This window comes from Trachinotus anak, unplaced genomic scaffold (genome assembly GCF_046630095.1).
Source record: "Trachinotus anak isolate AG129_WGS33_773 ecotype Australia unplaced genomic scaffold, CSIRO_AGI_Tana_v1 ptg000016l, whole genome shotgun sequence".
Lineage (NCBI taxonomy): Eukaryota > Metazoa > Chordata > Actinopteri > Carangiformes > Carangidae > Trachinotus > Trachinotus anak.
In genome coordinates, this window is record NW_027273867.1 from 17,946,743 (window position 1) to 17,964,175 (window position 17,433).

At 42.1% G+C, this 17,433-nt stretch overlaps 1 protein-coding gene across 7 annotated transcripts in view; it reads left to right on the top strand.

The window, feature by feature from the left end:
- Positions 1-17,433, top strand: part of rbms3 (RNA binding motif, single stranded interacting protein) — a 265,127-nt gene that overhangs the window by 111,319 nt on the left and 136,375 nt on the right. For 5 of the 7 annotated variants that reach the window (XM_071501326.1, XM_071501322.1, XM_071501324.1 and 2 more), the window contains one exon: positions 3,779-3,936. In XM_071501326.1, the coding sequence (XP_071357427.1) occupies positions 3,779-3,936 (158 nt within the window). The remainder of the gene's footprint in view (positions 1-3,778; positions 3,937-17,433) is intronic. The other 2 variants (XM_071501325.1, XM_071501329.1) reach the window with 1 other exon arrangement.

Sequence of the window (17,433 nt, forward strand, 5' to 3'; positions counted from 1 at the left end):
CTCACATAATACACTCATAAACATTCTGTGGCATGTCACTGAGGCTGTGAACCCCCCTGCACGGCTGGCTCGGTAAATTGGGCCTGTGTAAACCATTCTGCCCGTCTAAAATACAGTGCAGCAAATTGAAATCCCCGGTAAGCCTCTGTAGCAGCATGTCACAGCTGGGTAGGGAGGAGGGAGAATGGAGGTTTTTCTCATTTACCACCTGGAGGTTTTTGAAGTGTCATAACCAGCTATTCTCCCACACTCTCTTCTATTCCTCCTTTTAACTCCTTTTATCTTGCTTTTTTTCCCTTTCTCTCTCCTTCCCTCAATCTCCTTTTCCCTCCCCTCTCTTCCTGAAATACACTTTGTCAAGTGCTGTATTCAATCCTCATCAGTCTGACACACAAGGCCTGTATTTATTATATATATGAGAAGCTGGATCTTACGGGCTGTCAGGCTGAGGGTAAACAGTGACACGAAACCGTCCGGAAAGAGAAGCAAGCCTGGTTGTTAACCTCCAGTGGAGCGACCAGAGGAAGCCAAGGGAGAACTTGAACTTGTGTATGTACGTATTGAAGCAACATCTAGTTGTGCGGTTGCTAGTTCCTGTCACACTCATGTGCAAGCTCATATACTACACTAGCATGATACTGGACAGAACTCATTATAGGGCTGTTTTCATACAGTGATGTCAGTGTAACTTAATTTTAAAAAAAAAAATTGCTGATCAGCTTCAAAAAGCTGGCAATTGTCATCCATTTTGCTTATTCTACTTATCTAAACTTTTGCACTCCTCGGTACAAGAATACTCCCTTTATTCATTTTGCCAAGAATAAAATAAAAACAAAAAACCACCATTAAATCCTTAAGTCCTCAAGAATGCGAGAATAAACCCACTCACCCCATCCCACCATCCAACAGTCTCCATTCCTCTGAGACCTTCAGCACCCATTCCATCCTTCTTCCCGGGGGAATCTTGCGGCCTTTTTCTTTCCTCTTGGATAACCTCGCTCTCTCGCCTTCTTGCCCAACACTGTAAGTAATGGGCTGGTTCTGACCCTCCATGCCTCATTGTGTAAGATTTCAGCTTCTGACCTTAAAAAATGAAAGCAAATCGATAGGGCGGGACACATGAATTCCAAAGCCCAGGATGCAAGCCAAGCCTGGAGCCGAGGGAGGAGGAGGAGGAGGAGGAGGAGGAGGGTTGTGTATATTACTGAAGGGCTAAAACAAAGAAGGAAAGCCTGTGAAAGAGAGAGAGGCTTTCAATTAACCTTCAGCGCTGACAGCAACACTGTGTAGTGTCTCCTGTTTGTGCGAGTGAATTTGTACGTGTCACCCAGTATGTTAAGTGCTGTGTGTATAATTTCAGCTACAGTGGACGAGGGAGGAAAAAAAAAAAAAGAAGTGAGAGGAGGGGGACGGAAGGTGGAAACCTCAAAGTCAGGGCTTGAACTGCAGCTCTGCACGTTCCTGTAACGTTGAGTAGGACAGAATAACTCCCATGGAGCACTCAAGAGATTAAGATTCTGCTATTCTACTGCCACAGCATGGAAACATGAACGACTGGAGTCTACTTCTCCTTTTTTTCATCCTACCCTGTGCAACCATGGCAGTATAAGGCATCTGCTGGAGGACGAGGTGTGTGTGTTTGTGTGTGTGTGTGTGTGTGTGTGTGTGTGTGTTTTTCTGTGTTTGGGGATCAAAGTTACAGACTTGAGATTTGGACTTAAGTCAGACTTAAGTCACAAAAATGACAACTTGAAACTTACTAATGTAATAAAGATAACGATAATGGAGAGAGGAGCAGGGAACGGACGAGGATGCTTCGTAACTCTAAAGTTTTGACCTGGTAACAACAAGCCTTCCATAGCCCTACATCAGTTATTAGGCCTGTGCATTGAAAGTGTGTCAGTGTCTCAGCTCTATGAACGACACCGAGTTAAGAAATCAGACTGTTCACATTCAGAGACCTTTATCCTTACTTTTTTTCTCATGAAGACCTTTGACCTGACCTGCACCTGCACTTCTTCTCTCCTATTACATGAGATTTGAGCTGGAGTTGCCCCAGAGTACTGAAAACAGCTCTGGTGATGGTTCACTGTTCATGGCTGTTTTGACTTCTGTGTGAAATAGATGATTCTGCGATATTGTGTGGCATGTGTGTGCGCACACCCGTGGACGTGTGTACAGTATGTGTGCGTCCAGCACAGCGAGAGGCTGCCCATCAGTTCCACTTAGCACAGCGTGGTAATTAGCCGTCCATTGATGGACGTGGCTCCCTCTTCACGCTTCAGGGAACCCAGCTCTTTGTCAGAGGAGTGGGAGGCGACACGCTGGCATGGCACACACGCTTAAAATAGCGCATCAAATCAGCCGTGCTCCGGCAGCCGCTGCTAACGTGTAGGGCGGATTGGAGGGCTAATGGTGTGTGTGTGTGTGTGTGTGTCTGTGTCTGTGTCTGTGTGTTTACGCCATGGTAAGAGGTCTTAAGGATCTCTCTGGGGAGGGTAAAGGGTTAACATGGTTAACTGGAGCTGGTGGTGGTATTTAGTCATGTCCCACTCTCTCCATTTTTTTTCTCCACCATTTTTTTCTCTTTCTGTTTCATCCATCACTCACTTACTTTATTGCAGTGTGCATCGTCTCTTTCTCCTTCTCTTTTGCCTCCTTACTCACTCTCTCCTAATGTTTCTCTCCCTCTCTCTCTCTCTCTGTCTCTTTTTCCGCTCACGCCCACAGGGCCCCGGTCCTCTCTCTCCCTGTCACTATGTGCAGTGTCCCTGCAATAGAGATATAAATGGGCTGTGAGCAGGGGGCCCTGACTCCTATACCATAAATCTACACTAACAGCACAACTGGCACATGAGTAGAGCAGAGGAGGGGAAAGAGAGGTAGAAAAAGAAAGGAGGGGGGATCACATATCTAATGCATTTTGAATACATTTTGGATGATAGAGATTAGACAGAAAAAAAGACATTCATATTGAGATGTTTATGAAATAGACTGGAGAGGATTACTGCATCGAGATATCACACCCTCGGAGGTGTAAATTGTTTTACAATGTAATGAAATTGGTTTTGAGGGTATGAATAGTAAGCAGGAAGTTGCCATCATTTAAAACTGTTTATAAGCTGCTGGATGCCTTATGAACCCTAATTTCAAAGAATATCCCTGGTGAAATGTTTACTTAAGATTAAAAAAAAAGAATCTAGAGAAGTTTGCACAAGTTTATGCTTGTTTAGAGAAAAGACAAAGAACCAGATGCAATTTATTGCATTACTGGGTGACAGAAAATGATATGAAAATGATAAGTGAAAAAAACTGAAGAATAAGTGAATATATAGATACAGAAAGTGTCTTCCATGACTCATCCGAAGAGTTTTTTTTTTTAACTTTTTGTCACTGTGCAGACTTTTTTTTTCTCTACTTTTCTTATTATGTGAGTTAGAGTTTGTTCTCCTAAAATTTTAATGATTAATGTGTGCTGCTGGGTTTTTATCTCTTAGTGACACTGATCTCATCTCCTCTCTGTCTTCTAGCGACCCTAAAATATCTACTATAACAACTGCAATAACATTGAACTAGTAGTAATTGCTGTTTCTTGAGAAGATATTTTTTTCTCCCTGCTTCCCTCACACTGGCTTCTGCTGTCTCAGAAATGTTTTTTTTTTTTCACACATCACCTCTGTTCTTAACTCTGTCACGTATCATCCCATTGTCTTTAAAATTAAACCTATTCTTAGTTGTTTGTGTTGAATCTTTCCCTTTCTCTCTATTCTTTTCCCAGCAGCCCTATGCTCCACCCCCTCATCCAATGGCTCCTCCCAGCCCTAGCACCAACAGCTGCAGCCAGGGAGGAGCGGAGCAGCTGAGTAAGACCAACCTGTATATCCGAGGCCTGCCACCTGGGACCACCGACCAGGACCTCATCAAACTCTGCCAACCGTAAGTGCTGGGAACCATTATGATTGAATACAGATGTTGGACTGCAACTTTGTAATTCTGATCTCAAACATTAGATTTTTTTAGTTTTTAGTTCATTCTGTGGTGAACTTGGCCATGTCGACTGTATATATTACTCCAACTCCCAGCTTAAGTGTTAGTGTAGGCTACATAAATGTCCTCCACACTAAATCATTTAATGTATAAACTTTAAGTTTCCATTTTAATCTTTCCACATATTCCAAGTTAATGTAAATATTTAAATGATCATTTGTTAATGATTAATGACTGCCATTTTTATCACAGTTGATATTGTACATAATCATTATGGGAGAAAGGTCAAGAAGCCTGTACTTTAGAGGTGCTGTCTTCTTTAAAAGCATTTACTGGAAACAATATCTCTATAAGTTAAAAATGATAAAGATGTTTATTTTCTAGAGAATTTTTTGTGTGTTTGTCCTGCAGTCAAAATAAGTCCAATGGGGAGATTCCCCTGACAAGATCATAATTCAGTATTACACTGAATAAATCACTGACAGACTGGAGACACCAGAGACACTTTGTGTAGGTGATGTTGTACTTAGACAAGATAAAAAAACAATTTGCATTTGGAAACAGTGAAGTATTTACAGTAGCTGCAGCTTATGGGCATCAAACTCTGGAGCTAACAGCTCCAGTCAAATGTCGATCTAAGCAGTTCCACCTGGCCACCACTCGCAATCAGCTCGCCAGCCCACAACTGGCTGATTTCTACTCTGTCTGTAGTTAGATAATCAGTCTCTTGCTTAACTAGACCAAACCACTGCTCTACCTTTCTTCTTTTGGAAGAATAGGTCATAGAGCAACAGGGTGTATTCAAGAGTCTGCATAGATCTGTTCATGCCTGTGTGTGTTTGTGATAGGCTGCAACTCAGTTAACTTTTCATACAGAGACAAACTTGACTTCTGTGCAGTATACTGAACACAGTATTTATTTCCTTATAGTGAAAAACATGTCTAGACCCCACATTTGTCATCATGGGAGACATATATACACAAATGACATATTAAAACTCTTAAATGCCAAACTGATTAAACCGAAAGCTCACCTCTCATAGGCATGTAAAAGGGTCCGTGTGAAATACCTTGCACAGCTCATTAAACTGCTACCAACTGAGTGTATATTAGGGACACACACAAAGGTACTCATAAAAATTTGCCAAATGCTCTTGATAGAGAAAACACACACACACACACAGACACACAGAGACACAGACACACCTGCCTACATGCAGCTCAATAAGGCCGAATAAAGCTTAGATTGGACCACCTCCCCCAGGAATCACAGTCCAAGACCTCATCAAGCTGTAACACACAGTCACAGGGGCTTTCTTTCTCTCTGTGTCTCTGTCTCTCGCACACAATCACATACACACACACACACACACACACACACACACACAAGCAGCTTTGTTCGGCTCCATTAGGCCCTTTCACTTCTAAAATGGTGAAAAGGGGGTCAAGATCATTAATGGAGACAAGGCCAGCCGATTGTGAAATACAGGCCATGAGTCTGTCTGGTTGCATAACCTTTTCTTGGCCATATTTCCAGAAATGTCCTGGTCAAACGCGGCCAATTATTCAATGATCCTTTGGAGACGGGAACATGCTGTCCAGTATATTTGGTAATGCTCCCGGTAGCCATGTCATAAGTCATGCATTTATTCTTGATACTGACCCATCGAAATTCCATTAGCCTGAGAGGCAGCCCGATAAGATTTGGAAAAGCACTCTGCATTTTGACATTGCGTATCTCTCGCTTAGCTCTAGCATTCACTCAGTTGTACAGAGTTGGACAGTTTCAATTTCATTTCTAATTCCATATGATCTTGAATATTTCAAGCATAACTATTTGGAAGGGCAAACCATATCGGGGCTTATGTGAAATACCCTGGGAGTGAGCATGTTTGTGAGTGTAGATTTGCATTCTAATATATAGCTTTTCAACTGTGTGTTATGGAAAGCTACTGACTTTGTGTGTTATTGCTTAGATCTGTCGTGCTGTCCTCTAGTGGCTGTCCCCTGGTTCAGCTGTTTCCACGGCTCCTCTCCTTCTCTTTTTTCTTACACCTCCCCTCCTTCCCTCTGTGTGTATCGCCTGCCTAAGAGCCCCCAAGGTTGCCCGAGGTGTGCTGTGCCAGTGAAAATCCAATGCCACTGAAACTTTAATTAGCCAGACCGTGTTTCAGTGGTTGGCGGGTGGCAGCATTCTAGAAAAGGTCATGCGACTGTTCTGCAGTCTGCAGCACCCTGGGTCCCCCTCAGGTTTTTTCCCAGATGCCCAGCACCCAGCTCCTCCTCTCCTGGCACTGAGCCCATCAGCTCTCCCAGGGAGACTTTGTGTTAAACACAAACGCACACTAAATGTGACACTGTAGTTTTAGGAAAATGAGAAGTAGGGGAGTTTCAGTCACATTAGCTAGCCTAGCAATTTCTCCTCATCATTATCATATGCCTGTCTGCACTCTCAGGGCTTACTGTGCAAATGTGTGTGTGTGCATGTTTTCATATCCTGGTGGGGACTTCCAATCTCAATACACGCTATGGGGACTCATGTCACTGTGGGGACAAAAATTTACGTCCCCATGGTTTAAGACTTGACTTTTAAGGTTGGGTTAGAATTAGGTTAGGGTTAGGGTGGAGTTTGGTATTAAGGTTATGGTAAGGGGCTAGGGAATGCATTATGTCAATGCGTGTGTGTGCGTGTGTGCATGTACTTTTGCGCAGATCCATCCAATACTGGCAATGAGATAAGTAAAAGCTGATTCTTGGGCCTGGGTTTGTTGTGTCACACACACTGAAAGGCAGCTCTGGCCTCCTCGGTTCACCAATATCTCAAAAGCAAACACACTGCTGCCAAACTGATGCATTCTTGACAACAGGCCATATTGTAGCCACTGATTGGAGGTTGTTGCACATCGCCTGAGAGGTGCCAAAAAAATAAATGCGTTCTACTGTGGCTGTAACCCTGTTCTTGTGAACTCGAGACACATTCAGTAACTCTCATCATGGTCTCCCTACCTCCCAAAATTTACAGTCCTCTCTTAAAATACAGCAAGGCATAAGTTTGAATTCCTAGATTTAAACAAATACATCAAATCAGTTTGTTAACTGCTCATTTTGGTCAATGTTAATTCTATATTATTTCCCCAAAATTTAATTTAGTGATTAATGAGTTAAAAGATACATCCATGCCATGTTGTTGGATGTTATGTTTGCTCTAAATTGTGACAATATAAATTGCTCTGCTGTTTGTACCAGTTCTTATTTTTCTGTTTGGTGATGCGGGCTTTCAAATGCTGACTACACTTCTATATTATACTTTACATCGGTGCCGAAACTCACCGTGTGTCTACAGATGTCTACAGATGTGATATCATGTCAAAGCAGACCGTATCAGCTGGCTTCCACCCCCATCCTTACACATGCTACTAACCAAGCCTTAAATTGTAGAGACACAAACATGCAGTTAACAACTGAGTATACAACTCGAGTCACCTGGGCCAAGATTTCTTTGTGACGAGCCACCTCCTTCAACCTCCCCCTGGTCACTAGGAGCAAAAGTAAAGACTGAAGAAAACCAAAGTTCTCACAGTGGTTGGAGTTACATGCCGAGAGCTGTTGAACGAGTAATTAAATGGATTGGGGTGGGTGCTTAATCTCTGTTTTGTTCAGCTGGCTGGATGTCGGGTTCTCCACAACCATCAGCCTGATATATGGGTGTAGAAAACAGGCCAAAGGAGTGGAATGGGGATTTGTTGGCTCAACACCCAGATACCGAGAGGCCTTCCTTTTTGCCTGGCTGGCTGTATGAGTGGATGGATGGATGAAAGGATGGATGGAGGGAAGGATAGAACAGCCGTTACTGTGAGAAAAATTCCTTGGCCTACCCAGCCAGGTTGAGGCACTGAGCCAACCCTAAGCCCAACGCTAACCCCGTCCAACCCAAAGATCAATGCAGCCAGAACATCCAACCCTGCCAGCAAAGCCAATACAGCCCCCAAACACTTTAGGGCAAAGCAGACTTTATAACCTGTTTTACCAGCCAGGTATTAGATAGCACCCACATTTTTCTCTGTAGTTCACCACCCAGGAGAGGCATAGAGAGAATGGAAGCAGGTTGTTGGACAAAAGGTTGATAGGAAGAAAGGGATTTTTTTTTCTTTACGAGGGCCCACACCTGGAATAACAGGGACAAACAGTTCACATTTTCTCTGCCAGCAGCCCGAATCCATAACTCAAACTGCCAAGAAAGCAAAGGACCCTAGAGGTCCCTAAACCCCCAACTCCTCAATCCTCCTCTTCTTCCTCCTCAACCCTACCTCCTTCTCATCTGCTTCCTCTCTTCCCCTCCTTCTCCTTCTGGTTCTCCTCACCCAATTTCAACCGTGGCCAAGCCACAGCTGCGCCCTCTCTCTCACAGGCTTTCGCCTCCATGCTACAGCCTGATCAAACGAAAAGAGTGAGCCAAATCAAGAGCTAATCACCGCCAATTGTCCAAATAACCTTTCCCGTGTGTGCTGAGGGAATGGTGGAGGGGGAGCTGGAGAAGGAGCGGGGAGGAGGGAGAGAGCCATGAGGTATGCTAAGTAGAGAAGTTGAGGGGAGGAGAAGGGAGGGGTGACCCTGGGACCACCTGTTTTTATGGAGCACAGGCACGGGCACTCAGCAGCGCCACATTATCCCTAATGACTCTCTGAGGTCTACTGTTGACATTAGCTGTCTAGCTATCAGAGACGGCCTGTCCCATGGCTCTGTTTAAAAAAAAAAAAAAAAAAAAGACAGAGGGGAGAAGCATGGTGAGCAACTGCCCTCCTGTCCAGCATCAAAGTCCCAAATTTCCCATCGTCCCTCCCACAACTACACCTCCACTGGTTTAACTTCTCATGTAGCTGCAGTGATCTAGACATATACTGTAGGCTGTGACGGTACATTGTGACATCACTGTTGCGTGTGGTTACAGGCGCCTCTGAACACACCCAGAAACTTTGATTCAAAGGACACAATTGAGAGCATGATGTCAAGCTCAAATTTTCTGAAATCCTTGTCAAAAATATTTCTATACATTAAAAAGGAATATCAGCTAATATATCACATCATCAGATTGTTAAAATAGTGAGATAGAGTTGGGTGTTGTCTACTGAAGTGGCATATGATTCTACACTTGTGAGGGAAGAATCTCCACTCTGTAACACCATTGTAAAAATGAACACAAGTGAACTGTTTCTTTAGTACCAAGAAACCCAACAGAGTGAGATGTCGTCTTTCTAGTGGATCATGCCATGTCACTGTCGGGGATGGCATTTCTTCCAACTGAACCTTCATTCATATTATATTAATATTTTAATTAGCTTATTAGACTTTATATTTTTGAACCATGACCATCAGTATTTTGATAAAGAAGCTTATAAAAAAGTTGAACTAGTTAACTAGTTGAGTTAGCTAGTAGATTAACTAGTCTACAGCTGTTTTATTTCAATTCGACAGATACACAGGATATTTTATCAACATTTAAGTAATGTAAATTTAATATGCAATTGGACTCTTGTATTGGCAGATACTCAATGATAACGCACTAGGATCAGGGCCAAAAATATTTGATCAAGGCATCACTAATGAATATATTTCTCTGTGTTATAGCAGAGACATTAGATCTATAGTGTGTTTGTGTGTATGTGGCAGGGTACACCCCGCTGACATGAGGGTGGGTGGAATCACGATGCAGGGCTCAACATCGTGATGACTGTCAGCCACTGGCAATGGACGATGCCCAACCCTATAGTGAGACAGCCACAGGAATGCCCAAAGTAAACTACTCCTACAGCTTCACGCTGAGTGGAAGCATCTGCTATTCATGGAACCCAAAGCCTCCATGTCCACTTTTTCTATGTTTCAACACCTCTCTCTCTTTCTCACTATCCTGTTTCATTTTCACTTTCCACTTTCCTCTCTTTCTTTCTCACTGTTATCATCTGTTACACTCTCTCTCCTCTCTCCATGTTTCCTCTCCTCTCCCTTTCTCTTTTCTCTCTCATCTGCTCTCTCACATCTCTTCATCATGCTCATCTCTCCACTTCTCCACTCCAGCAGAAGTGGCACAGTCATTTCTCTGGCCAGGCCAAACGAAACTAAAATGCAACGCCTTTTTCCTCCCTAAACATCGATTTTAGAGCGAGGGTGAGCGGAGAAGCTGATTTGGCCTAAGGCTGTTTTTTTTGAATTATTTATCCCCCCATTACTGTATACATGACACTTTGACAGTTTGCCTATTTAGAAGCTGGAAAGAGCCTCTCTTCTTCTTTTGCACTGAAGTTGACTCTGTTAACAGTTAATGTTCTAACAATGATATTCTGGAATAGGGTTTTTATTAGACTCTTATTTATATTATGAGTTCAGGACTTAAATTCACAGTCTTTTAAAAAACAGTCAATTTGTCTGGGTGCTTAGATGCGTTTCACCCCATCTTGCCTCCAGGAAGTAATAGCATATCAATAGCCATAGCAACGAATCCGGTCCTGGTCGTAACATGCTGGTCTGTGCAACAGTATTCTGTTGCAGTGAGGACTGTGTTTTGCATTTAATGTGACCCCAACTGTCCAGTGGAGGACAGTTTTCAAGCTCCAACAGAAGTGGCAGCAGATTTTCTGGTACAAATAGACTGATTGACATGAGGGAGAGAACCTGGGATCTCTAGACTCTCTGCCGTTAACCCTCTAACCTTCCCTCCTTCTTCTCTTCTCTTGTCTCTCCATTTTCCTCTACTGACTTTCTCTTTCATTTGACGCAGTATCTAGAAAGCAAAAGCAGCACCAGCACAGATGAGATGTGTTCATTTGTGCGTGTCAGACAGCAGTGCATGGCATGTGGATTTGACAGGTTGGACACTTCCAAACAAACAGGGGCTATTCTGCAAGGCTGGCTCTGGTGAAGACCAGTGTGTGTGTGTGAGAAAGCAAGACAGTGAAACTAGCTACACTCAGAACAACAGGCTAATGCTTCCTGCTGTCACTTACTGTTGCTCTTGTCATTTCTTGATGCACACTCTCACTTAACCAGTCTGCGGTTCACTTTCCTAGGCTCAGTCTGAGACACTTTTTGGGCATGGTGTCTCTGTGGTGAACATCTTTCCTGCATTCATGTTTCAGCAATTTCATCCTCACAACTTTCGCTACCTGTGCATCCTGTAGCAAATACATCCTCGGTCTGCTGGTCAGAGCCCAAATGGGTGTCAGGGTTGATCAAACGGCATCCACTTATATCCCCTGGAGTTGATGATCTAACTCCTCTTCTTCCTAGACCTCTAAGTACAAAATTGTTGATCTCTAAATGTGGTTGTCCTCTGTGCCCACAGCTCAGTAAAGTCACCTTTATTATGGAAAAAAACAGACTGTGAATTCCACTAGATCTGTTAGCACTTCAACACCATGCTGCTTTTGAAAACACTTCCACTGTGTTTGAGAACACATCACGTTCACTTTTGTTTGGAGTTGTTTATTGCTGGCTTCATACCAGAGTTTGAGTGTTGGAATGCACTCATATTATTTTGACTTTCACATTTTAGTTGATGACTCACTATTGGGAAGACAATGCTTAAGTCTTCAGTTGCACATACTGTGTGTGTTGGCATTGTTTGTCTTTAAAATGTTGGATACTGCAGAATTTCTTTTGTATTTCTATTGTAAGTGTGTTTTTTTGCTCTTTTAGTTCTTTCTTTTGCCTTTATTTCCTTCATGTTTTTCTTTTTACGAAGACAAAAAACCAAATTATTGTATTGTTTTTAATTTTCATATTAGAACCAATATATACCAGATCTATTTGAAAATACTTTTGCACAGAAGTTCAGGTATATGTTTGGTAAAATAATACAATTTTCTTTTAAAAATTGAGTTTTATATTGAGTTAATAATAAAAAATAATTCAAAATAATTGATTATTTGTTACAGAGCAAGTGTTTTCACTATATACATTTTGCAATAAAGTCGCTACAATGTCATGAAGTCACAATTACACGACTCTGCAATGGGGTTTTTAATTTGAAGTGATGGACACAGGAAGTGGAGACAGGTCATGACACCTGGCTGAGGTGAGAGGGAGGGAGAGAGAGGGGAGAAAAAGAAAGAGAAGAGAGTTGAATTTTAAAAACATTCTTTTATTAAAAATGCCATAATTTGAGGATGAATTGTTTTAAATTGAACTCTACCAATGAATTCTGAACACATGTTGAAACTTTTAAATCACCCTCTTCTCCTTCATAAATTGCCTGACTGGAGCCCAGAGGCCGTGTTGCTGCCTCCTGCTATTCTGTAGACAGGTGGGAAAGTTTGAATGGTTCTAATCAGCTTGTCATCCATTACACACTTGCCAGGTAAAATGAATGTTCATGAGGAGAGATCACATCAGTGGGGAAATGAGGAAAAATTGAAATCAGAATAGTTGATGACAGCTAATGACCACAGTGTGTGTGAACATGGCCAACTTCAACAGACTGGTGTGATGACACACTGGCCAAGGTACCACAATCACTCAATTCTGGAAATGAATGGACTTCACACTGCATGTTGATTGTGTTGTTTTTTGTCTACCAGATTATATTTGCTATGTTATGATACCCAGATTTACCAGATGTCCTGCAGCGTCACCCCAGGAATGTGACCTGTTGAAGTAGAAGAAAAAAGAAAAGAAAAAACACAACCACTTACGTCTCGATTACCTTTTTGTTCCAAGATGTTTCCTGCATTTGGAGACGTTAAAGGTTTGAAACTAAACATTTGCCAGTTTACCGCAAACCTGCCAACAAAACAGGGGGGAATCCCAGCACCTAAAAAACCTGATGAAATTCTGCCAAGAAAAAGATAGAGTGCTAAAGCCAAGAAAGGAATTATCCAATTTGTTGAGGGTTTTTGATTTATTACTGCTCGTCATTGCCAACACAGTATTTTCATATTTACAGTGTGATACTTTTCTAATTTAGACACCATTATCATTTAACAATAGTATACTGGAATGATATCATATACATGTACATCTTTGTAAAAGCAAAAAATATAAAATAAATACACCTAGTAATTTGATTAACCAAGCCAGGCAGCCTCAAGCTTTCATCCAACAAGATACTTTTTGCTTAAGACAAAAAAGCAGAGTTGAAGGTCAACTCTGGAGTCAGTTGGCTAAAATGTGTCATCGTCTCCATGCGGTTCCATGCAAGCATATAGATAAAGGCCATTACCAGCAAACAGCCAGCTCAGAGGCTCAGAGGTCATAAGAGGAAGTCATTGGTGGTGGACTGAACAGCTGCTCCGCTCCCTGCCAGGTGTCCATCAGGACAGTTTTGCCTTCCTCTCTTCATTTCTCTCACTGTATTTCTGTATTTTATTGTATTATATTTCCTTCTCTGTCTCTTTGTCTTTTCTGTACCTTTCTTGGTTTTCTTCCATTATCCTTATTCTTTGTAAAAGTCCTTTATTTTCATCGGCTTTCTTATTTTAGCCACCAGCCTTCTTATTTTACCTGTCTCTAAAAATGTTTCTTATTTATGAAGCTTGGCTCCTCTTTCTTCAGTTTGTCCTTCTGTCTTCCCTCTGTCATAACGTTCTTTCCTCTGGGAATCTTTCTTCAAGTGCCAAGTTCTCTTTTTAAGTTTTTACAGTACAAACTGTGCGTCAGCTGGCTGGCTACTGATCATAAAATACTTTGTTCAATTTCAACTTCCCAGACGCAATTGAATTTCAAATTCTGGGTCAGTAAAGCAGCTGCATGGATGCCACAGAATAACCCGGTTTTGAGATTAGAAATTTTGAAAGATGTCAGTAAACAGTTTACTGCAGATACATTCAGTGCCTTCAGTTGGAGATTGGAAAAATGTCACATCCTTTTTGCTGTTGTATGTCCTTGACACTGCTATCAATTCAGTGTGTCTGACGTACTCATAGTGCAAAACATTAGAAATAAATGCGTATACTGTAGGTACAGCTGAAACTTAGCTGGATCCTAACAGGTTTTCAATAGTCGCATAGCAACTGCAGAAGCAGCAGCATTTCACAAAAGCATCTTTCTTAATATTTCTATACAATAAGATGCCTGGTTTACATTTACATTATAAATACATTATGTATACAGACAGATACAAAATGTGAACAACATACACTCTTAAGACTCCTGTGTGAATGTCTGAGTGTTTGTTCGTGCTGATTGCCTGAGATTTGTCATCTGTCATCCGCTTTGTATTTGGCTCTTTGTCACATCCTGTTTCTCCTTTTTAATCTTTGATATAAGAGTACAAAGAAGTCATGCTTCTTTTCCGTCTTTTTTCTTCTGCTCTGTCCTCTCTGCGTGTCTGCCATGCTGACATCTGTCTCTTGCATTAGCATCAAAGGCTAAACAACATGAAACACATCCTATAAAGTTGTAGGTAATGTCGAGTGGTACTAGAATGGGTGGAATTTTCACTATATGTGCAAATAGTTTTCTGAACAAAATACTCTGTGGATAATTAATAAAAAGAAGAAAGAAATAACCATTAAACTATTCCCAAATGTTTACAAGCCCACCACAAATGTTACTTAATTGCCTGCCTGTTTCAAATCTAAAAGCAAGGAAACAGCAATAATCTGTGATGCCAGGAACATATTGTTGAACAACATGCAGTTGTTCCTCTCACTAAAACTGGCTGACGGACAACTGATGTCTTAAACAACAAGACTTTACTGAGAGATTGACTCATCCTACAAACTTATTATGACATATGATGTCAGCAGATACTTGTTCCAGTTGTTTGTTGGTAGGAAATTGGTGTAACAGTTGTCACTACCTGAACTAATTGGCATGAATAATACATTTTGAATTCTTCTCAGTGCTACTTACAGGAGCACCAATGTGACTGTTGTACCTTTTTTTTAATAATAAAACAGTGTACTTCTTAAGCTTATAAAACGCCTCTGGGTGATATTTGCTCCACAGAGCGAGTAGTGAATCTGGATGGTGGGAGTCTGCTGCACCTGTTCTGACATGAGCAGAACTCTCAGTGTGGCACCTTTCTCTTTTTCAGCTGCAGTATCTACATTCTGCTAATTATTTTTGCGTAAAGGCCGACAAGAGGGGGTAAATTGAAGTTACTGTTCTCCATAGTATGCTTTTTGCGCCCCCCCTACCCCCTTGCCCCTGCACAGGTGGTGCAAAGGTGCTAAACAGAGCTGCTTTTATACATTTCAGTCTCACAGCTGAGCACAGTAAAGCATAACCCTTCCTGCATAGCTTTCATTCTTGCTGCTTCTTTTCTCTGTTCGATCAAAGAGTGGGAACCAGTTTACTCAAATGGCATATACACTGTAATCAAGTCTTCATCTGCAGGCACAGATGGACAGTCATATGCAAATACAGTACATTGGCACACACAAAGGAACAGACACATACACTCACACCTCACCAAATACACCACATATACAAGGACCTTCGGAGAGCACAGACGGGAGAAAGTGGTCTCAGTCTGAGTTCAGGTTTCACCTACAGTATCTACAGTTCAAGGCACTGCCGGGTTGTGTAAAAACCCACACACTCACAGACCTTTGCAGAGTGTGTCCAAAAAGCTCAGGGCAAGGTCTGAGCACAGCACTTGGGTGGTCCGTCCATCCTTTCCAGCATGTGCTTTCCTGTGTACCCACACCACCACAGTGACGTGTTGTGGTTCTGACCAGCTCTCTCTCGCTCTCTCTCTCTCTCTCTCTCTCTACCCTCGCACAGCAAAGAGCCACTTCACTTTCCCAGCTCTGATGACATAAATAAAATAGGCCTGGATCATTTCATGCAGCAAGAGAGCAGGGAAAGAAAGAAATGCAGTGCTGGAATGTCACTCGTGCGCATGATGCTGCTCTCCTGAAAACATAGCTGAGCTTTTTGGCTCAGCTTCAGTTTTATCACATTTCGGTGTCCAGACAGCTGTCAAACGTTTTACATCCACCACAATTTGTACATTTTCATCATCCTAAAATAGCTCATGAAGCCTCTATTTTTTTTAGACAGTTTCATTTCTAGCGTCTTCTTTTCTTGGGATTGATCCGATCTTGCATCAGAATGATTGCCATGGGATTCCCATTAGGAGGGAGGAGGACGAGAGAGTCAGAAGGAGGGAAGTGAAGGATACAGTACAGGGAGAGGAAGAGGGAGAGAGAGAGCAAGAGATTGGAAAAGATTTGTGAGGAGGGGGGAGGGCTGAGGGCCGAGGGCCAGCGGAGTCAGAGATAAGAGGCAGCGAGAGTGATTGAAATAGGATTAGTGGAGACAGTCTCTGCATCCCGGCCGCAGCATCACGGTGTTAAACCTGCGCTTCACAGGGACTGCCTCTGTCACATCAAAGCCTCCCCAGGCCTGCCTGGCAGAGAGGCAAAGGAGCCACATGCAATGAACATGCTGATCACATTCTCCATCCGTCTCCAATATGTCTCCATTATGGCCACGAAGCTGGCTCCTTCCACCTTGTCTTTTCATCTCGCTGCAGTGTCTTTGTGGCGGGTATCTGGACTGTGGATAGGATGCATTGATGAGCCATCTTTAACATTTAATGAGGCAAGCCATGATGAGTTGGCATTGGAACGCTACTGTCTCCCGCTTCCCCGGAGTCCAAACAAAGTTTTAATGAGAACTTTCCCCCAATTTGTGCCAAAAGCACTGTGCTTTTTAACTGCTTCCCAGACTGAAAGCATACATTTTTTTCTCACTTAAGTACTGAAGCAGGGCAGACACCTGTGTGCAAATAAACAGATAGGCGTACAGGAACAAACACACTAACTGGCTCACTGGCCTGCATGTACTGTAGAGCCGTATTAAATCAATATGATATCAATACTGTGATATTGGAGTCCATCGTATTATTGGCATAAAACTCAAATATTATCTGCATTATATTTGCATTATAATAGTGATATTATTTTCTGACCTTTATTTGTTCTTGCTCAGTTTGCAGAGAAGTGTTTTGGTCATATTCACTTTACTATTCATTTTTTAAAGTGGCGCTTATTGTTTTCTATGGCAACTGAGGCTTTGAAAATATCACCATTTTTCAGTTTGTCATTGTCCTAGTCCTAATTCCCATCTAGCTATTTTATCAACAAACGGTTTCTCAGTTGAATTTCAAAGAATTATACAAAATATATATGTATGTCTTTATAGCTGTTTAAAATCACATGTACCATGAATATTTCATCCACATCACCAGTTCTTACTTGTAAGTTCCCCTCAACAGATGCTATAGTTGCTAACCCTGCTCAGCATGTTCTCTAATCAAACAAAACTCACTGTTTCATGTTCATTTTGTGTACTTATGCTTAAGAGTGTCTCAGTGTGATCAAACATTGCACGATAGTCCTGTTCTGTTGCGGTAGATTATGGATCCCTATAGCTAAAATGGCCTGTTTATCTGCTGAAGAGAGACAATCCACTGATTGGTGAGTGCTGTGTGTGTGTTCATAT